Source organism: Callithrix jacchus, chromosome 7 (genome assembly GCF_049354715.1).
Source record: "Callithrix jacchus isolate 240 chromosome 7, calJac240_pri, whole genome shotgun sequence".
In the NCBI taxonomy this organism is placed as follows: domain Eukaryota; kingdom Metazoa; phylum Chordata; class Mammalia; order Primates; family Cebidae; genus Callithrix; species Callithrix jacchus.
Genome location: NC_133508.1, coordinates 104,130,099 through 104,153,054, shown reverse-complemented (window position 1 = coordinate 104,153,054; position 22,956 = coordinate 104,130,099). Strand labels below are relative to the sequence as shown.

General features: G+C 39.7%; 2 protein-coding genes across 39 annotated transcripts in view; one reads left to right on the top strand and one right to left on the bottom strand.

The window, feature by feature from the left end:
• MIER1 (MIER1 transcriptional regulator) overlaps positions 1 to 15,997 on the bottom strand; it is a 63,544-nt gene extending 47,547 nt beyond the window's left edge. For 6 of the 33 annotated variants that reach the window (XM_017974823.4, XM_017974824.4, XM_078332194.1 and 3 more), the window contains exon 1: positions 10,538 to 10,682. Coding sequence is in view for 27 of the 33 variants with exons in the window: in XM_078332194.1 (XP_078188320.1) it covers positions 10,538 to 10,546 (9 nt within the window). In the remaining 6 variants the exon portion in view is untranslated. Of the gene's footprint in view, positions 1 to 10,537; positions 10,683 to 12,006; positions 12,084 to 14,685; positions 14,787 to 15,398 lie in introns of those variants that run through there. The other 27 variants (XM_078332193.1, XM_078332199.1, XM_035251819.3 and 24 more) reach the window with 13 other exon arrangements.
• The window catches only part of DNAI4 (dynein axonemal intermediate chain 4), a 90,993-nt gene continuing 83,788 nt past the window's right edge, over positions 15,752 to 22,956 (top strand). For 2 of the 6 annotated variants that reach the window (XM_078332181.1, XM_078332180.1), the window contains exon 1: positions 16,074 to 16,294. In XM_078332181.1, coding sequence (XP_078188307.1) covers positions 16,248 to 16,294 — 47 coding nt within the window. In that variant the 5' untranslated portion in view covers positions 16,074 to 16,247. Of the gene's footprint in view, positions 16,429 to 22,956 lie in introns of all 6 variants that reach the window. The other 4 variants (XM_078332185.1, XM_078332184.1, XM_078332186.1 and 1 more) reach the window with 4 other exon arrangements.

Sequence of the window (22,956 nt, the reverse complement as noted above, 5' to 3'; positions counted from 1 at the left end):
ATCTTTTGGGCAGAGCTATACCTTTCTGGTCCAAAACCAGATTTAACCACCACACAAATTATTACATAGTAAATAAATATTTAAAAATATTAATCCACTTGTGTTTCATGCAGTTATACTTCCCAACTATAAGCACAACCTTCTCTGTAAGGCTACAAGCTATGTTAATGACCATCTCCATCTAATCCTAGGCTCACTATCCACACAAAATAGACTTATGAACATTGAAATAAGTATTCCATTTAACAATTTTCCAATTAAAAAAAGGGTTTCTAATTAAAAACAAGTTACTGAAGAATAAAAGTTACATTGTTATTGATGTTAGATTGTAACAATAGAGATTTTGAACTGTAAATGGTGTCCATATACTTCAGTTTGTAAAAGGCCTCACCAGTACTAAATGCCAGTAAATACTGATTGTTGCCTCATTGGTAAATAGTTATTTTATTTTTATTTTTTTATTATTTCTTTTTTTGAGAGAAGGAAAGAAAAAAATAATGAGTAAAGGAGAGAAAGAAAGAGGAAGAGAGAGAGGGAGGGTGAACAGAAATATTGCTTTATTCTGAAAAAAAAAATGGGTATTAATAATGGCCAATGTTTCATTTAAACCTATGAGTAGGTGTGATGTGGTATTGACAAGAATGTATATTTTATGTATTTGAAGTGGAGAGTTCTATAAATATTTATTAAGTTTACTTGTTCCAGATCTGAGTTTGAGTCCTTGATATCCTTATTAATTTTCTGTCTCATTGAATCTAAGTCTCTATGTATCTGGGTGTTAGGATCGTTAGCTCTTGTTGTTGTATTGATCCTTTTACCACTATATCTTTGTTGCTTTAAAATCTATTTTATCCGCTACGAGAATTGCAACTCCTGCTTTTTATTTATTTATTTATTTTTGCTCTCCATTTGGTTGGTAAATCTTTCTCCATTCCTTTGAGTCTTTGTGTATCCTTGCATGTGAAACAGGTCTGGATGTAACATGCTGTTGGGTTTTGGCTGTGTCTTTTGATTGGGGGATTTAGTCGATTTAAATTTAGGGTTACTGCCATTTGATGTTAACTGGCTGTTTGATCCATTCATTGATGAAAATTCTTCTTTATGTTGGTGCTCTTTACTTTTCGGTATATTTTTAGTAAGGCTAATACTGGTTGTTTCTTTCTGTGTGTAATGCCTCTTTCAGAAGTCTTGTAAAGCAGGCCTGGTGGTAATAAAATCTCTGAGTTCTTGCTTGTTCATAAAAGATTTTATTTTTCCTTCAGTTGTGAAGCTTAGTTTGGCTGGATATGAAATTCTGGGCTGAAGGTTCTGTTCTTTGAGGATGTTGAATATTGGCCCCCACTCTCTTCTGGCTTGTAGAGTTTCTGCTGAGAGATCTGCTGTAAGTCTGATAGGCTTGCCTTTGTGGGTAACCCGACCTTTCTCTCTGGCTGCCCTTAGTATTTTCTCCTTCGTTTCAACCCTGGTGAATCTAACGATTATGTGCCTTGGGGTTGCTCTTCTTGAGGAATATCTTTGTGGTGTTCTCTGCATTACCTGGGGTTGAATATTGACCTGCTTTGCTAGTTCAGGAAAATTTTCCTGAATAATATCCTGAAGGGTATTTTCCAGCTTGGATTCATTCTCTCCGTCGCATTCAGGTACACCTATCAAACATAAATTTGGTCTTTTCACATAATCCCACATTTCTTGGAGACTTTGCTCATTCCTTTTTATCCTTTTATCTCTAATCTTGTCTTCTTGTTTTCTTTCATTAAGTTGGACTCTGACCTCTGTTATCCTTTCTTCTGCTTGAACAATTCGAGTGTTTAAACCTGTGCATACTTCTCGGAGTTCCTGTATTGTATTCTTCAGTTCCATTAATTCACTTATATTCCTCTCTAAGTTGTCTATTCTCAATAGGATTTCGTCAAACCTTTTTTCAAAGTTCCTAGTTTCTTTACGTTGGGCTACAACATGTTCTTTTAACTCACCGAAGTTTCTTATTATCCATTCCTTGAAGAGTGATTCTGTCATTGGGATGCGCTCATTCTCCGTGAAGCCTTGTTCCATTGTTGATGTGGAACTGTGATCATCTTTAGAGAAAGAGGCGTTCTGATTTTGAGTATTCTCAGCCTTTGTACGCTGGTTTCTTCCCATCATTGTAAATTTATCCTCCTGTCATCTTTGAAATTACCAACTTTCAGATTAGGTCTCTTGATTGGACGTCCAAGTTGTTAGTTCCCAGGGCCAGAACGGCGGCGTTAAGGATGATGGTGCTTTTCTGCCCAGGATTCTCCTTTCTGGCTTCCTTCTTGTGTCCGTAATGGGTGACTCTGCCTTCCTAGGGCTACAAACCTCGGTCAGAAGGGGAACCAGTCTCGTTTACTCTGTGCTGAGAGCTGCCGCGCTGAGGTGCTGTCACAGCCGCTGCGCTGGTCTCAGAAGTCATGCTGGGGACCCGTGTCGGTCCTCCAAACCTCAGTCAGAAGGGGAGCCGGCCCTGTTTACTCTGCTCCGAGAGCTGCCACTCCGAGAGCTGCCACGCCGAGGTGCCGGCGAAACTGCTGCGCAGGCCACAAGAGTTGTGCTGGCGGCCTGTGTGGGTCCTCCACTGGGATCTTCTGCTCCGTGAGCGACCAGAATTTGTCTGAAAGTGTGGCGTCCTCTAGTTCTCTGTGCTTTGACTGAGAGCTGCAATCCCGAGCTGTTATCGATCGGCCATCTTGGATTGTTCCGGTAAATAGTTATTTTAAAGTTCTGAAAAAGGCCCCAAATATTTTCTAAGGATTAAGATACCAAATGCTTGAAGACTAGTAGCATTTGTAGCCTAGCTGATATAGAGCAGAATAACCAGTGTTCGAAGACAACATTAATGATTATTTCAGACATACTAGAATGTTTCAATGACTCCGATTTGAAGATACAACTAGACATCTAGATTAGCACAGGGTGAGAAGAACTAGGAGCAGTCTGCCTACAGATACATGTAGTACTCATACTTATTTTAGTGTTTTACTTCTGAAATGAAATTCTGTTCTATATGTTTGGGGGTAGGACTGAGATTTAGATTCTTTAAAGTTAAATATATCCAATTAATTAAAAGATGAATTTCTGGAAAACTGGCATTTGAAAACATTTCATACTGTAAACATTCCTTTGTACAGCTGATTATCAAAAATGATTATCTTTGAAAGTAACAAGTGAGTTTAGTATAATATAGGAGGTTTTGCGTGCAGAATACTGGCAATTTTTATTTGGGCATGAAATAAAATAGCACATCCAGCCTACATTTATGTAGTGCTACACATTTTCTTTTCTTTTTTTTTTTTGAGATGGAGTCTTGCTGTGTTGCCCAGGCAGGAGTGCAGTGGCATGATCTTGGCTCACTGCAGCCTCCACCTCCCAGATTCAAGTGATTGTCCTACCCCAGCCTCCTGAGTAGCTGGCATTTAAAGCATGCATCACAACGCCTGGCTGATTTTTCTATTTTTAGTAGAGAGAGAGTGGCCACGCTGGTCTCAAACTCCTGACCTCCAGTATGTCCCTGTCTCGGCCTCCCAAAGTGCTGGGATGACAGGCATAAGCCACCATGCCCGGCTGATCATAATCATAAATCTGGGAAAAATACCCACCCCGCCTACCTCATTTTATAAATTAGTAAGCCCAAGGAGATAGACACACTGACTATGATCAAGGTTCCATGGCAGGTGGTGAAGGCGGGCCTGAAGTCTAGACCCCGACTCCTTCTTCAATACCTTCTAAAGCATTCCTTTTTACCTTCTAGAGAAATAACTGCTAAAATTTTTCATTCTTCACCTCTCTCCTCTTTCACCCTCACTTTCTCTTTTCTTTTTGAAATGGTTTTCATCAGTTCAAAGTATGTTTAAAATGGGACTGCAAGTAGTCATCTGTCATGTCAGACTGTTGGCAGTCTTTAGAAACTGTTATCTTAATAATACCTTCCAAGAAAACCCGCAACATCTACCATTAATTATTATGGTAAACTAGAAAAGAGAAAGGAGAGGGAAAAACAAAACTAAAGGCTGAGCACAGTGACTGCTGCCTGTGATCTTAGCACTTTGGGACACCAATGCGGGCAGCTCACCCTAGGTCAGGGGTTTGAAACCATCCTGGCTAATATGGCAAAACTCTACCTCTACTAAAAATACAAAAATTACTGGGCAGAGTGGCACACACCTGTAATCCTAGGTATTCTGGTGGCTAAAGCAGAATTGCTTGAACTCAGGAAGGAGATTGCAGTGAGCCAAGATCGTGCCAGTGCACTCCAGCCTGGGCGACAGAGTGAGACTCTGTCTCAGAAAAAAAACAAAAAAAAACAAATAAGTACTTATTTACAACAATACCTATTTTTAGAAAAAATACTTTTAGAAAAGATAATTTAAAATTAGGTATTAAAATGTATTTAAAATGCACTCATAACGTTATCAGTAGAAATAAGAGTTATGTCAACCATACTGAAGATCATTTTGCCAACATGAACTTACCCTACTGATATACTTTAAAAAAGACACCAAGTTATATGTATAACATTCACTACCACAAAGTTGTTCATAGCAAAAAGTTGAAAAAAACTTTTTTTTTTTTTTTTAAAGACAGGGTTTCACCATGTTGGAAATGCTGGTCTCGAACTCCTGACCTTGTGATCTGCCCACCTCAGCCTCCCAAAGTGCTGGAATTACAAGCGTGAGCCACCGCGCCTGGCTGGAAAAGCATTTAAAGTCCATCACTTAGCAAGTTAGAAATGATACATAGTTCTTCCATATATAGTTCTTCCAAACAACAGAACACTATGAATCCATTTAAAGTGAGATATCTGTTTGTGTTGATGCAGAAATAAATGCAAAAAAAAAAAAAATAAGGAGTATAAAGAAAAGTGTAGAACAGCGTGTAAACTGGGCTGGAATATGCATAAATTTTTTTCTCTCCAAAAGGACATACAAGAATCTATTAACAATAGTTACCTCTAGGGAATGGGGCCAGGGAAAAGAAGTTTTTTCATTTAATACCTTTCCGTGCTGTTGAAATTTTCCAAACCACTTTTCCTGTACTAAGCATTCTTTCTTAAAATCAAAGTCACTGGGGACTTATTAGATTGTGAAATTATGAGACATTTTCATTTTCTTCCTCTACTTTTTATTTTTTCATTTTTTTGAGACAGTCTCGCTCCATCGCCCAGACTGGAGCACACTGGCATGATCTTGGCTCACTGCAACCTGTCTCCCAGGTTCAAGCGATTCTCCTGCCTCAGCCTCCTCAGTAGCTGAAATTACAGGCGTGCACCAACACACCTGGCTAATTTTTATATTTTTAGTAGAGACGAGGTTTCACCATGTTGGTCAGGCTGGTCTCAAACTACTGACCTCGTGATCCGCCCACCACACCTTCCCAAAGTGCTGGGATTACAGGCATGAGCCGCCGCACCAGGCAATTACTTTTTGATTTTTAATAAAATCTACTAGTTGCTACTGTATTTTTAAGCTGTAATTTTGAAGAATTCAGTGTTTTAGGGGGCACATATTTATCTTATCTGAGACAGAAAACAACACTAGAGAGACACAAAGATACACAGAGAGTATCAATGAGCTAAAATAATTTAAAAACAAACTCTAGTAAACTTTTATAGCAAGTTGAACCTCACCCATATATTTATATGATTTAGTTGTAAAATTGCTAACAGCTGTAACAAATATTCAATGCCTCAGATTTACTGAAACAATTCTTCTGTAGTTTTCTAGAACATGGTGGGAAATGTCCCATACAACAGAAAACTATAATTTGGCAGAGAGTAAAGAAATAAATAACTACAACATTACCATTATTTTCACCAAAAAACCCCTAACAATCATAAAATAGCAGAAACATGAAGTAATTACTAGTTTTTTTATTCCAGGCAATCAAAAGCCTATTTTCAACGAGTATTACTGTCTGAACAAATTTTTCCCCTGAAACCAATTCCACCACCCTTTCTTTAAGTGTCACCATCACCTACTTAGTTATGTAGACTCTAAGTCAGAGATTCTCATAGCAATGAAGATGGAGACAGAAGCCGGAAAGGAGTAGTTAGGGGTCCAACCTCACGACAAAAGATGGTTACTATGCCAAGGGCTCACCATCCCTCTCCTCCAATAAAATTAAGTTACTTAACTTTGTTGTTATTCTCAGGAATTCTGGGGTATAAAAAGGTTAAAAATGTACTAAAGTTAAAATTAGCAATTTAGTAATTTAGAAGATAAAATAATAGTATAGAAAATAAAGACTGGGAACAGTGGCACATGCCTGTCATCCCAGCACAAGGCAAGAGGATCACTTAAGGCCAGAAGTTCAACACCAGTATGGTCAACGTAGTAAAACCCTGTCTCCACAAAAAATAAAAAATGAGCCAGGCATGGTAGCACATGCCTACAGTCCCAGCTACTTGAGAGGCTGTGTGGGAAGAAGCACCTGAGTCCAGGAGTTTGAGACTGTAGTGATCTATGATTCGCATCACTGTACTCCAGCCTAGGCAACAGAGAGAGCAAGACCCTGTCTCAAAAAAAAAGAAAAGAAAAGAAAAAAGAAAATAAGCACTAGGAATACAGAAGGCTGGGTTCCAGTCTAAACTGTGCTATAGATTAATTGCATGACCCAGGACAAACTGTGTGAACTCTCTGCTCAGTTTCATTTTCTCTAAGATCAAAAGATTTAGTTTCTTCAAGACCTAACTACTTTTATTATAAATTACTCTGGAAACATAACAATACTAAGGAATATACAGCTAAATGCATAGGATATGTTTAACAGTCTCTTCTGAATTAATTTTTTTAAATCTAGGAATGTAAAGTAAAAGATCTCAATTTGCAAAAACACTTTTTTGGGGTGCTACTTCATGAATTTCATACCTACATAATAATAGTTACTGTTCTAAGCCATAGAATAAGACGAACAGAACAAGCCCCAAGCAATGACTGGTACTTGAACAATTTAATCGCTGCGATGAATTCTGAATGAACGTCAAGCCAGGCAGGCATTTCTAGATAGCTGATTACTTTTCATAAAGACATGCTTAACTTCAATGGCAGTGTTTTCTTTCTGAATTATTTAGAAAACTGGTTAGTCTCACTTAACAAAATTATTTTAAAGTAATTCACTTCTTTATTTCTACCACCAAACCTTTCCCACCTATTCAAGTACCCTGACTCTTACTGCCACTGAATTAAGCTTTTTAGGACTCTCACACACTAGTGAGCTTGACTGCTTGTAAAACCTTAATAGCTGTGAAGTATAAACACTAAAAAAAAAAAAAAAAAAAAAAAAAAGTCATTACTAGTGAGGAGAATTATTTAAAGCTTAAATTCATTGCAGTGAAACACATTCTGCTTAGAGTGGAAATTAACATTTTCAAAGAGTAACATTTAACATAATCCTTCCTTAAAAAACAAAATCCAAATACACTCCAAAAATGCTAAGCAAGGAGTCCATTTTAAAGAGAAATGAATGAATACGTGTGAAAGTAAAAAAAACAGATTATATACCATCTTTGAAAGTACTAAAATACTTAAATATAAAAAAGCAAATCCATTAATTTTTTTTTTCTTTTATATCACAGAAATGTGGCCTAGGTAAAAAGATAGGTCTTGAATTATGCCATGGACTTTTTTTCCTTAAGGAAGTCTCTTATGTGTTTACAAACACTAAAATAAAAAATGAATTGTTCGTTCCCAAAGGTCCCTAGAACATTCCTTATAAAACTCAAAGGATCAACTATTTCTTCCTCTTATCTTTTTCTCCTATTTTCCTCTTATTTTTGCAGTTAGTAAAACGGTGAAATTTTTCATTTTCTTCCTTTAAGTGTGACAGTACAATGTCCCTTCAGAAGGTTGGTAAATAATTTTAAGGGATAACAAGCAATGACAAATATTGCCAAAAAAGTAAAGGGAGCATATTCCATTTATTCTAAGTACATTAAATATGGTTTTAATGTTATCACAACTGAAGAACCAATATATACTTCCACTTATGGACTAAGATAATCAGATCAAGTACAAAGAATTAGTATATTCTAATCACATCTAAAGCACTTTGCATTAAAGAAGTATATATTTTTTCTGGAAAAACATGGTCAGGGGTCATGCTCTTGTAGAAAGCAACTTTTTTTTTTTTTAAAGCCCAGAGGCATAATACCTGCAGTTTTCTCTGGAGACATACTTCTTCAATAATCTGTTTTCCCCCTCAGATTTAACAAACAGATATATACTGTTGCTTTGCACTTACTGTTATTTCACAAGCTACCCTTAAATCCTCAGATTTATTTGATCAAAAGTACAATAATTCAGCATCTGAATTATTACATCACGTTTTTATATTGGCTTCATAAAGAATGAATATACTGAGAGTTCAAAGTAAAAGCCAACCAAGCATTTCTCTTTCACCTAATTTTTTAAAACCACTTGTCTCAAAAATCATTGTAATTATTCAAGTATTGATACCAGGAAAATTATAAATCAATTGTACTTTTCACTTTTCCACCCGTCATAGATTTTTTTGTAGGACACAGATCACAAAAGTTCCTCTAACTCTTCCCCAATTCACTATAAATGATACTATCTACAAGTAACTGAAGAATATATAAGATAAATTGTTTAAAGATATCACGTACTTAAATAAACACTAAAAATGAAATTCCAGTTTTCATTTTTAAAGCTGAACTATCCACACGTTCCTATAAAACATTCCATTCTCCAACTGATAAAATATTTAAGAAACTGAAACATACATTAGAAAATATTAGGAAATTACTATGAATCAAAATAATTTTTTCCTTTATCTTCCAATAATGCAACCATCTTTACTTTTGAAAACAAAAATGTTAACATGCTTTCATTTACATATTAGGTTTTTAGTTCCCTCAGCAGTAAAATTTGTTTTTTAAAAACACAAAAATTTTAAATTTAAGTTTTTATAAGCTATTTTCCTTCAGTAATATCTTGCCTTAGTATATGATTACACACCGTAAAGCTCAAATCATCCTGAGCAGCACCATGAGAGAAGAAACAACATTACCTATACAGTACATTGCTGTTTATCTGATATTCAGTGAAAGGGGTCCACTGAAGACTAACTGACAAAATGTATGTAAATCCAGCTACACATAACTCCTTAAACATGAAGGAAAGAAACACTTAAGAGTAAGAACCTCACCAGGACTAAAATCCAGGTACTGACCCTCAGTCTACTGGAACAAACGCAGTCACATTTTGGGGAAATAGAAAGTACTACGTTCTCCAATTCATGTGCCTGGAAATACAATTCTTTAACCACCAAGAGCAAAAAGAAATGAAAATAAATCTAAGATCTAAATTTAGTTGTAAATCAGAAATATTGAATACTTTAAAAAGAATACTGGCAGCAAACAGCCTGTCTGCTACAGTAAAATCTCACCATCCCTCCTAAATCTGGTTTTCGGTGCATGTGAAACCATGAAAATGGCAATTCAAAGAAGAGAAATGCCTTATCCATCAAAATTTACAGTGCTTATTTCAAAGAAGACATAAAAAATCCAGATGTATCGTCCCGAACTCCCAGGGATAAAGAATACTGAAATTCTTCCACGGGTAAGGAAAAAAGGAAACAAAACAAATTCCCAAAAAAACTTAAGATATTTTAAAGGTAAGAGGTAACAATTTACAGTTCCAGTAGCATATACTTAGTTCCGACTAATGATAAATCAACAGCAGTTGTATGCCCACCAACTGCAGCCCAAATATGCGAAATCAAAGAAAGGGGCTTTGGGAACTTGTTTACAGTAAAATGAGCAAAAAGAAACAAGAAAAATCTTTTCCAATGAAAGAAAAATTAGAAGAGAAAGAAGACAAGAATAGGCAGCCTTGGTGTCGAAAGTGGGGGGGGGGCTGGAAAGTGAAGGTTGTGGGGGAGGTGGAAAAGCAGCTCAGAGGTTGTACCTTGGGGAAGGGGAGATAGAACTGTCTGGATAAATGGGCAGACTCCCCCAACCTGGAGGGCTGGATTGCGGCTGGCTAGGTTAATTTCTCCACGCTTCTTTTACCACGATCATGAAAATTACAGAGTTAATCAAAGACCGTCAGCCTTACATTTTCCCCATTAACACAGACTGGATGTCAGCAGCAAACGGATGGGGGTGACGCGGAAGGGCGCAACAGCATCTCGGTTAGAAAGGGAAGAAACTTCACAAGAGGAAGCAGCAGCTTCTCTCCTGGCCCCTAGCACCGGCCGGTGAAGTTGCGCCACAGGCACCCCTTCCCCGGCGGGCGCCCCCCCCTCACCGAACTACTACGCTGCACCATCCTTCAAACTGCCCCCGAAGTCCAAGTACTCCTCCGCTTCCTCCTACCCGCGGACCCATCCCAACTAAGTTCCAGGCGAAGCTCCTGCCCAGAGCATGGCCTGTTCCGGACAACAGGTGGGCAGCAGCGCCAGCAGGGCTGGGCCTCTCCTGGCCAGGCCCACTCCACTCCTCCCCGGCCCAGGGCCGGGGGTGCCCGGCTCCGGGACAGGGAGGGGGAGCTAGCTCCCTTACCTCCGCCATATTTGCCGTACTGCCGGGTCACATCTCCGCGGCGGCCGCAGCTGGGTCACGGCCAGAACCCGGATGTGAGACTCAGCAACGGGACTCCGGCCGCTGCCGTCTCTGCCGCTCCCGCCGCCGCTGCCTCGGCGGGAACGCGCAGGAGCCGCCCCAGCGCGCCCACCACACCCCACTCCGCCCCCTCGCGGCGCCCCAGCTGGGCTGGACTGGAGGGAAAAGGCCAGCGAGCACGCGCCGGAGCAAGGGCGCGCGCGAGGGCGCGCGGCCCCGTGGCCAGCCCCCCCCCCAAGCGAGGAGGGGGCGGAGTCAAGGTGGGTGTGGGAGGAGGTGGGCATCGGAGCGGGCGCTTCTCCGGCTCCAGCTGATCCAAGACTCCAGGCGGAGGAGGGTGTCTAGGGAGCAGAGAGGTCAAAGAACAGTGCCAAAGGAACCACGTCCAGCATTGACACAGCAGGGGAAAAATACGTAATATTTTACATGTAGGTCGTTTTTGCAGTGCATTTGCTGAAAAACGGATGTTGCTGTGATGCAACAGCAGCAAGAACTGTGCTTTCAAAGCGGTTATGCCTTGACAAATATTTCTCCATCAGTAGATTCCCCACAGGAAACGTCAAATCCTCTATTCCCAAATCTCTAGGGCGGTCAGAGAAAAAAATCAATGTAAGGGGGTTGTGATGGGCAGTCTGCCATCCTCATGTCATTTGAGTTTTCTCACACACTTCTGTAATGCCAGTAGCTACACAGCTATGTACTGGTTGAATTTTGCACAGCTAGACAAAACTTAAAATACTGAAAACTGATTATTTTATGGATATCGTCTATTTAACAGCACGGAGGGAGAACGTACTTCTTGCAATGCCTGAAATACCTGTAACTTGAAAGTTAATTTTAATGTATTGGCCTAGAGCTGCCAATTGGCCATGATGCCAATGCTGATGATGGCCAGAGCCAATGATTTCAACGTAACAAACGAGTTTCACTTCCATTATACTAAGGCAGATTCGGAATAACACAAAGGTGACATTAAAACAGTCACTAACATATTTTACCAAACCAGTTTTAAGAAACATATTTTACTAAACCAGCTTTAAAGTCTTTATTTCAAAAGACTGGGATTTTTTCCCTAATCTTCAAGGGTTCCTCTTAACGAAGTTTCAAAAGTGACTACCAAAATCAACGATTTAAATATGAGAATTATTCACTCCCTCCAAATAATGTGAACCAATGCTATTACATTGCATAAATGTATACATATACAATTTTTCCTAAAGTTTATACTTATAATGCTATATAGGGGAGGCTATTATTTATATTCCCTTAACATTCTAGACTCTATCAAGCGTTTGCCTACTTCCAAAGATTCAACGTTAATTTGAAACTGTTATGTCCAAAAATAATCTGTGCATGAATAAACTGCATTTACAGATATATGAAGTAGCTGCTAAGTGAAAGGACATTACCTGGTAATTTGACAGGAAAAGAGTCCACAGACAGTCTGTAAACCAATTAAACATAAACATCTGATGCACATTTTCTACTGAAAGAAAAGCAAGGGAAAGAAGAGAAAGGAAAACTTTAAGGTTCCCAAATCTACAAACAATTTTTACCATTAACTGTACTGTACAGTATTTGCATTTTATTTTTTAGAAAATTTCTATAAAAGTGTTTTTCAGGATTCCTTGGGGGAATAAATATTTTAGCAGAAGTATACAGTTTCTCAGTTACCCTGTTGAATTATATCAATCCTTTGGACTTGAAATAAAAATGACTTTTTAAAAATGTCAGTTCATATCCAAAGTTTTCAATCAATATGCTTAATGAAAAGAGCTGAAGGCAAAGAACAATGGATGTACATGGACCTGAGGTGGGTACAGATACAATTAGGGGCCTAAAAGTACAAACTCAGGTTTTAAGTTTTCCATTAAAACATGAAAGCTAATTTATGAAATTTAGCTGGCTACCAAAGGAAAATTAAAAGTGTTAAAATACAAAGTAAAGGAAAAACGTGCTTGCTTAAGTACACTGAATCTTTGATTTTTCAGTTAAACTACCCATAGAAATTCTAACTGTGATAAAGAGCAGGGGATCATAGTCAGTTAACCCACTGAATAAATCCTAATATTGTCAGGAAAATGGAAGTCTGAAACATTTCTGAATGGGTATCTATCTTACTGTTAAATAATTTTTTGTTTATTAATATTGTGTGTCAATATTACTAGCTTTAAATGGTATTATAATTGAGGGAAAAATATCTCTCTAAAAATTTTTCTCCTTCCCCTTTTTATAAATGCAGGTTCAGTGGGTGTTTTAAATTCAGATACTACAAAAGAGAAAGAGCTCTAATTCTGCAATTCACAGGTAACACATTACCACTGAATTCAGTATCCTTCCACTATTATTTTACTCTAGTGACACACTTATCTGTAAAATTTTCAGGAGCAACCTTAGAGAACAAAACTCCTTTCTCAAAAACGCTTGCTTATCCTCTTCAGTATTAAATATATAAAAATTAACCATTAGCTAGTCATAGAATTTTAGTGTTGGATGGGACCTTAAAGGTCATTTTAGTCAATTCTCTACCCTGTCAAGATAGGAGTCTCTCATCATGCTTTTACTAGGAGGCTTTTTGCCTATGTTTAAACACCTCCAGTGACATATTACATCTCATAAAGAGGCTGCTCTAAATAAAAGTTCAAATGTTTAAAACATCCTTTCTTTTATTAAGCCAGAATCTACCTCCTTATTGTTTTCATCCATTACCTTTAGTTCTTCAGCACTTTGGATTAATTCAACAGATACCTTCTTTGTATCCAAATGCAAACAGTTAATATTTATACTTGGGTTAACAAAAAATTATCTTTAAAGCTTATTCATACTAGAAGAGCTGAAAATAGGACATGACAGAGCTAAAAGCATAAGAAAATGCACCATTAATTGTCTGCTTAAAATTATTACACTGTTATTTATTAATGTGATATCAAAAACAGCAGTTGTTGGAATTGTGTATAAAATCTTTAAACTAAAAAAGTATGGTGAATTTCAATTTTATGTGAGGTTTGTGATTAATGTCCCAAAACAAAAAACCATTATATAAAACCTGAATAAATGCCTCTTTAGCTCCTATCCCCACCTAAAGCCTTCTTATTTTCAGGCAATCTAACATTAATTTTTATGACATTAAGCTACTCAAAACTGCTATTATATTGATAAATTATTTGTAAGCAATTTACCGAATCTTCCATTCAAAAGTTATTAAACAATTTTATAGAGGCTATAAGGCGCGCGCACACACACGAACCCTTCAGTTATTATTATGCTTTTAACAGAAGTATTTAGGATCCCAATCTTACTTCAACCAGTACCTTAAACGAACCAATCAACAAACTTCTTTGGCAATTTACATATACCTAAGAAATATAACCTTTTATTCAGTACCAACACCTGATTCAAATATAAGTAATATATATATATCTATTCTATAAAAATCTGTGATGCAATCCAAAAAGGTACCTCTCAAAACGCACCAAGAAAATATTGTACTTGTAACAATTTAGACTCTGGGGTTAGCTGACTGAAATAGATTAATACAACACATCTAAAACTCTAAAAAAAATTCTATAACAATTTTTAGGGTTCATGAGTTTCTTTTAAAACTCCTGAAATTTTTATTTAAAAGCAACAGCCTATACCCTATCTTTATGATGTGGTGGTAAAATTTTATGGATAATTACTAATTTGCATGAAAATACCTAAATACTAAAAAAACTTAACCCATTACATTTGGAAGCCCCACATCTATAGTGACAATCAGTATCAACTTATTGTTAGTTTCATTTTTATTATTAATGCCACTCTAAAACTTATATAGGTTTCTGGTTCTTCAAACAACTGTTTTGGATTTTCTTTTCATAATTTTTACAGTTTTATTCAGTAGCCTCATTTTATCAGAATATTATAAACTAGTATGTTTATGGTTGTTAAATTGTTGACATGTTATTTTTATCTCACCCAAATTCTGGAAATTATTGGCCCATCAGTTCTCAAATACTGGAACATATAAGAAGAGTAATATAATACTTATATTACGTGAGGGAGTTTGGATTTTCCCTCCCTTAATCTCCAAGTGTACCCCTGCCTACCAGCATCACATCCGTCTTGTCTGCATTGAACCTCAACCAGTTGGTTCTTAACCACGTCCGAAACTCAGCCAGGCACTGGGAGAATCGAGCGACCACACCATCTGGATCAAAGGAAAGAGAGCCTCAGTAGCAAGGAGACAGAAACGATGATACATGCTCACCATCCACCCTGTTTCACATTTTTAATAAAATGTGATGGTCGGGAATTAGGACAAGGATCCCATGACAATTGTAGAAAAACATTTAATGAGCCTTAAGTCATGCAATTTGTAACCAATGGTAAAGGAATAAAAGTGACCCAATAAATTGGTCGCCTCATTCCACCTATGAGTGGAGAAGGTTCAGTCAACTCCGGGTCATTTTGGTGAAGCGGCCTCAATAGCCAAGCCAGTCTTGTAATTACATAATTTCTTCCGCAGAAGTACAGAATTTTAGCTTTGGAAAAAGCTTTAAATAGGTAAAACTGAAGCCCAGAGAGGGATAGTGACTCGCTCAAGGTCACACAGCATGCAGGGACCACAAACAGGTTCCAAGCCAGGGACCTAGCCACTACAAGCTGAAAGAACAAGAGTGAAGAGTGGCGGACATCTGTCCCAAGGGATCCTCCCACGCACTAGGAGGACCTCGCTTCCTCACAGTAATACCCTATTCGAGTCTCTCCTCCCTTCCTCACTCTCTCCGAAAAGGGCAGGTTGGCCCAGGGCGCTGCTCACCATTAAGGCTACAGGGCAAGCAGGAGCCTCACCGGGCTGAGACCCAAGTGAGGGAAACACAGGGGACAGAGGCGGAGCCACAGCGGGGTGGCCAGCTTAGCCCCACCCCGACTGGGATCAAGGCCCGACAGGAGAAAGGGGCGGAAGCGAACGGGGCGAGGCGAACTCACTCCGCAACGGATTCCCAGCGCGCCGCCGCCACCGCGAAGGCAAAAAGGCGGCGCAGGGAGGGGGTGGGCGGCGTATGGCAGCTGCGCATGCGTCTTCGGCTGCCGGCACCGCTCCGCGCGGCGAGCTAGCCAGGCGCGTTCTGCGGCAGTCCCTCCCCGGAAGTTAAGGGTCTTCCGGTAGGTACACTGCTGTGGGGGAGGGGAAGGAGAGAAAGGGGACTGAGGGCACCTCAGGAGCCCCTCATCCCAAATTGGAACAAAAGGGGAGAGATGGCTTGTGGAGGCTGCACTTACAGCCGCTGCCGCTGCTGCCGCCGCCACCTTCGCTGCTGCCGCCACCGCCTGAAGAAGCCCCATCCATCCGCCTGCAGCCGGGAGACTCAGAGCCTGGGAGGGGCCTCAGGCCCGGGCCGCCCGCCTCCTTCTTCTAGTCGTCGTCCGGAGCTTCCTCCTGCTCCACCAACCCTCTGCCCTCCCCTCCGCCTCCGCCCTCCTCCTCGGCCTCGTGCCGCCAGCCAACCGCGCGGCCGCTTGTTGAGCCAGGGCTCCACCGTCGCCATGACGCCCGGCAAACATTCTCAAGCCTTAGCCCGAGCCGCTAACGCCGGGGTTTGAGGTACAGAGACTTCAGAGACGGCCAGAAAAGAGCTGGTGGACCCCTCCCCAGCTGGTCGCTACCATGCCAGTCTCTCCGGCAGGCAGTCACAAGCAGCAGAACTTCGGGTTGTAAGTTCCGGCGCTAAAACCGTAGTCCATCCCCGTGGGTCCCGGAGGGTGACCTTCTATTATGGATACCATTTCTGGATTTGGAAAGGGCCTTACTCTACGTGGGTTCCGTCTGTAGACCTCGAAGCTCCCAGGCGACAGTGCCTCCTTTATCGACCTACTACCCTTTTAAAAAAATGATCTTCTGCTGTGCTTGCTGTATGAGAAAAGACCTGGTTTGTTTAGAACCATCCTTCCTCCTAGCACTTGCAGTTTGTTAAGGCCTGCAATCTCTTAAGCTTGATGCCTTCATGCTGTGCCCAGATGTTCAAGAGCCCGCTTCTGTGAGCCATCAGGCCAAACTCTGCTGTGCTCTGTAGTAGAGGTTTTTTATTGTCTCCTCAATACCATCTTACCTTAAAACCCATTCCTGCTTCCAACATTCTGCTGTTATGCAACAATTGAACAAGACTGGAAAAAAGCACACAGCTATGTGGACTTGTCTTATTTAAAATGGTTCCTTAGTGCTGGCCATAATGCTGCCCACTGAGTCCCCCTAAAGGTCCCTAATTAATTTGTTTTCTTTTCCCCTCTCCAATCTCCTCCACCTCAGCTAATCTTTCTTCATTGGAACTTGTTGAGAGTTCTTGGGAGAGAACCTTGCATTCTCTCTTGAATATGATACTCATTGCTTTTGTCCATCCTACCACTCCACCAAAACAGCTTCTGTGAAAGTCAGCAATAGTTATGTAACCAAATACAATGGCCGTCCACGGTTTCATTCTTTACTGACCCTTCAGCAGCGTTGGTCTAGTTTATCGCTTCTTGAGTTTTGAAAAGCTGTATTTGGGTTCTGAAAAACCATTCTTCCTAGTTCTTGTCTTGGTTCATGGCTACACCTATTCCAGATCCTTTGCTGGTACCTGTTCCTCACTCCCATAACTAAATACAGTCATGCTTCGATGTGATACTTTCTGAGAAATACCTTGTTAGGCAATTTCACGTTGTGCAAACATTATCTAGTGTACTTGCACAAACATAGATGTACGGGCTACTATACACCTCGGCTGCAAGTGTATAGTAGGCTGTACACCAAGGCTATGGTAGGCTCTACATCTAGGTTTGTGTATGTATACTAAATGGTGTTTGCATAAAAATGAAAATGCATTTGTTGCTTCTAGGCTACCAACCTGCATAGCATGTTACTGGACTTAATAATGTAGGCAATTGTAACACAGTGGTAAGTATTTTTGTATGTAAACCTAGAAAAGGTAATGTCTTGTGCTTGGATGTTGTGACAGCTACAAAATCCTTAGGCAATAACATGACTCACCTCCTTCAGATGTCACCTTATCAAAGAGTCCTTTAACCACCCCATAGAATAATAATAGTCACCCCTTGCAGCTCTTCAATCCCTTACCTTTGCTTTAATTTTTCCATAAAATTTATTCCTGCCAGGCATGGTGGCTCATGCCTGTAATCCCACCACTTTATGAGACTGAGGTGGGCAAATTGCTTGAGCTTGGGTGTTCACAACCAGCCTGGGCAACATGACAGAACCCCATCTCTACAAAAAATTGAACCAGGCGTGGTGGCATGTGCCTATAGTCCTAGCTACTTGGGAGGCTGAGGTGGGAAGATTACTTGAGCCTGGGAAGTTGATGCTATAGTGATCTGTGATCACTGCCATTGTACTCCAGCCTGGTGGACAGAGTGAAACTCCGTCTCAAAAAAAAAAGAAAAATTCAACAAGTTTATTGTCTACCTGCTTATTAATCCATCTTCATCTAAGGATAGTACTCCAAAAGGGCAGACATTTTTGTTTTGTTCACTGCTGTATCTATTGCCTGGAATGAAGAAGGAACTGAAGAAGGTACTAAATAAATATTTGCTGATTGAATGAATATGTACTTCAGTAACATTGGTTAGTGCTTATCTTGTGTGGTTTTTGTTTTCACCTTCAGGTGTGGAAATTTTAATGGAAAATTGAATTTATTAAATTGAAAAATACAAAAACTATCCAAATCTCATAGTAGGGAGTGTAAGAAAAAGAGTTTCTTAAATGTTGACAATTTCCTAGCAGACTGTCTACTAAGAAAAGTATAGGGTGGGAGATGCACTTTTTGCAGTAGCCTATTAACTATTTAAAATGAAGTTTCACAGACAAGTTTACAACCTTTTGGTTTGGCCTAATCTGTTATATCTGATCTTCCTTCTTCTAGGACTTGATCTTGGAAAGGATCTCATGAAGCAAATATTTGTCAGTTTTCCGCTTTCACTTTTCCTGTATTAGATCCTTGCCTTAGTTTTACAATACTGGACAAGTCTCCCATTGCAGTAAAAACAACTACTGATTCTTCAGCCTTTATCCCATTTCTCTGTCCAGTGCCTTTATTACATGGTCATGTTTCCTTTTGATTCTTCTTTAATGTTTTTATCTCTGCTTACACTACCCACCTGTTCTTGAATGTTATCCACTTTTTTCGTTAGAACTCTTAGAATGTTAATGATAATTATTTTAAATTCACAGTCTTACACTTACAAAATATCTGCCATATCTGAGTGTGTTTCTGATACTTGCTTTTTTTTTAACCTTTTCATATGCCTTACAATTTTTTGTTGAAAGCTGAACATATTGTATAGGTAATATGAACTGAGATTAAATAGGTCAATAGTGGGTTTTACATTTGTGTGGCTAGGAATTAGGCTATGTTTACTGTTTAGTTGTAAGTGTGTAAAGCTTCAGATTCCTCTACTGTCCTTGTTTCTGTCTCTTATGGTTTCCCTAGGGACTCCTTAAATAGGGCCAACCTTGCAGTTCCTTCAGTTGTAATCCCTTTATTATAGAGGAGCCCTGTAGATATGGTGGTGAACCAGTGACTCCTTCATGGGTAGAAACTGGAGTGCACAGGTGAATGGGTGCAGGAGCCGGGGTAAGTGCTTTTGGGTACCAGCAAGAGCGAACTTGATACTCATTCCCCAGCAGCATTCAGGGGAGGGTACCCATGACCCATGAAACCCCAGAGGAAGAGTTACAGTGCCCTTTTAGCTTTGCCATCTATAGACCGCTTAAGTGTTAACAGCTCAGTGGAGGGTCAGCATGACAGCCTTTTGCACTGACACTTGTGACACCAAAGTTCTTGTCCAACATCCAGGAGGAATGAAAATGAGTTGCATGAATGAGTTGAAGGTAGTAAATGTGGGGGATTTTATTGCCAGTGAAAGTGGCTCTCAGTGGGAATAGGAGCTGAAAAGGGGATGGAGCAGTAAGGTAATAGTCCCCTGAAGTTCAGCCATCCCCAGCCAGACTCCTCTTCAAAGCTACACTGTCAGGCTGTCCCTCTGAAGTCAAGCCACTTACCTCTGACGTCCAATCATAGTCTCCAACATCCAGCTGTTTCTCTTTCTGCCGGCTGAGCCTGGGGTTTTTATGGGCACAGGAAAAGGTGGCAGAGGGTAGGCTGTGGGTGGTTTTGGAATAGGCAACATTGGAGTAGGAAAACACAGATGTATGTTCTCACTTTGGGCTGTGATTCCAGGCTTCAGGATGGGATCCTCACCAGGGACCTTCCCTCTTTTTCCCAGAATTTCCCTGCTTCTTATTCCTAATTCCTATCAGTGGTAAGATATAGGGGGAGTGTTCTATAGTCCTGTGATTAGCTCTTAGTGTTTTAGTGGGCCCTTGTCCCTGGGATGAGACCTTGACAAGTGCTTTTCGGTATATTTTTTCTTGTTTGTCGGGGAAAGACGGCTACTGGGGGCCAGAGTTGGATATTTCCTTTCCCTCGTGTCAGGCCCTGATGAAACTTAAGTTAGTTAGCCTCTGGTAAAGTAGTTGTCTTTAAGGGCAGATGTTTGTTAAGGAGAACGTAACATTCTAGGTGCATTTTAGAATGGTTACTTCCTATCCATCTGCTAGAACCCTGAGGAAATTTTTCTTTAATTTTTATCCTGAGAACTTTGTGGGCTTATAGAGGTAAAACTTATGAAAATGCAGGGGACCCCCTATGGGCTCTCCAGAATATTTCTCTCAAGCTAGTCTCAGTCTTCAGTAATTAGGTAGTTAGTTGCCTTTTAAGTTGCTGGCTTCAGTGGTAGTTTCTGCTCCCTGTAAGCTGTGCTTCTCTGTTTTCAGCTTGTCTCCAATTTTCAAAGTAGTTGTTTGTTCTCCTTAAATAGAGAAGAACTATTTTATGGGTTAATGTAAGATTGTTTTATTGTCCATCTGTTCAGTTTGAGATGGCTGTTAGACTGGAGCTATCTGGTAGTCAATTATTTGTATGAGTATGTGAACCCTGAAAATTCGAGACAGGTCTCAGTTAATTTAGAAAGTTTATTTTGCCAAGGTTCAGGATGTGTGCCTGTGACACAGCCCCAGGAAGTACTGACAACATGGTTTAAGGTGGTCAGGGTACAGCTTGGTTTTGTACATTTTAGGGAGACATGAGACATCAAATCAGTATATGTAAGAAGTACATTGGTGCCCTCCAGAAAGGCAGGGACAACTTGAAGCAGGGAGGGGGCTTCAAGGTCACAGGTAGGTAAGAGACAAATTGTTGTATTCTTTTTAGTTTCTGATAAGGCTTTCTAAAGGAGGCAGACAGAATATGCATCTGTATCAGTGAGCAGAGGGATGACATTGAATAGAATGGGAGGCGGGTTTGTCTTGAGCAGTTTCCAGCTTGAATTCTCCTTTAGCTTTGTAATTTTGGAGCCTGAGACATCTTCATTTCACATTTCTTTTAAAAAATATTTTGGAGAAAGCATTTTAAAAGAAAATGAGTCTCTGGTCTCAGGTTTTATCTGATCTCTCATGGCTAGAACAGTTTATTCCTAGACAGGTTAGGTCCTAAAAGTTCATTTTAGCAGATTGTGAAGTCTTCTTTCCTATGAAGAAGAAACAGAAGGAAGGGAGAAAAACAACAACAAGAAAAGAACAATCCTGGAAAAATTGATACAGGCCACATTACTCTGAAGTCCATACATTAGTAGGTAGATGTGAAAGTGGTTTATGTCCCTTCCATAATCTTCGTGGAAACTTTCTCTTTCTCATCTTTTTCTCTCTCTTTTTTCTCTTTCTCTGCCTAAATAACTTTCTGGGAAAAAAAAAACAAAGAGTGGTTTATGTATGTAAATAGGTTGCTGTTATTTTCTTCTTAAGTTTAAGTTGTCTGGCTTCAGTTCACAGGGCTTTAGGAAAGCACAGCTTAGTTTTCAGTGACTCCAAATTAGGAAAAATGAGTGGGGGGTGGAAATTGGAAACATTATTTTGAAGACTTGTAGCCAAGATAAATTAGAATTTGGTCCAAACTGTAAAAATAAACATTGAATAAACATTAGGAAAGACTAGAATCTAACAATAGGTGTACTATAGTTTTGAAGCATAATTTTTCTCTCCAGTTTCCCATTTTTACCAAAGACAAATCATGGTATTACTGGTTTGCTTTATTATACTTGATCTAATTCTTTCTATACAGTGCAGCAAGGATAATTATTTTTTACATAGGCTTTTAAATTGGCTTTGTTGGAACTGTGTTTTATAGGAGGAATCTCAGATAAGACTTTTCTAAAGCCTAGCCCAGCTATGGATTTGTGCAATCAAATACCTATGAGTTGGGTGAATTTCCACTTCTCAAGATAAACCTGGGGCTTCTGGGCCTGTCAGAAGGCAACATTTTTCACTTAACATGGGTCAGAAACCCTGTACAGGGTCTGTATACAAAATATGAGGCCAGTTTTTCCAAGGGGTTTATTGGTTCCATAAGTCAAGTTTGATTCCTTAAAGGAAACCACACCATTCCAGTCAAAGCCTTGGTAGACATGTGGTTTTACCATGTTGGCCGAGCTGGTCTCAAACACCTGACCTCAAGTAATCTGCTCGCCTAGGCCTCCCAAAGTGCTGGGATTACATGTGTGAGCGACTGCACCTGTCCCCATTCTTTTGAGTTTCCGATAAGCATTTTCAAAGGAGGCAATGAGAATATGTTTATCGATCAGCTGGGTGTGGTGGTTCATGCATGTAATTCTAGCACTTCAGGAGGCTGAGATGGTCAGATCATCTGAGGTCAAGAGTTAGATACCATCCTGGCCAACATGGCAAAAAGCTGTCTATACTAAAAATACAAAAATTAGCTGGGTTTGGTGAAACACACCTGTAATCCCAGCTACTTGGGAGACTGAGGCAGGAGAATCACTTGAACCCGGGAAGCAGAGGTTGCAGTGAGCCTAAATTGAGCCATTGCACTCCAGCCTGGACAACAGAGTGAGACTCCATCTTAAAAAAAAAAAAAAAAAAAAAAAAGAATATACGTCTCTATCTCAGTGAGCAGAGGGATGACTTTGAATAGATGGAAGTCAGGTTTGTCCTGAGCAGTTCTCAGCTTGACTTCTCCCTTAGTTTAGTAATTTTGGGGCCCAAGGTCTTTTCCTTTCACAAGTATGAAGAGTAAGAGAATATTTGAGTTGGATATAATGATTTGGAGATTATTCATTCTTTCAATAAATGTATTAAACAGGCACTATATTATGTACTGTGATATTGTAAAATAAATATTTATTTGGTCTTTGATAATTTCCTACCTTGCAACTCCTAAAGTCCTTAGACTCCCCAGTGTTGTCTTTTTGTATGCTAATGAGTTGACCAGGGCTAGTACCTTCTAAGTAGCTCCACATTGGGGGTTAGT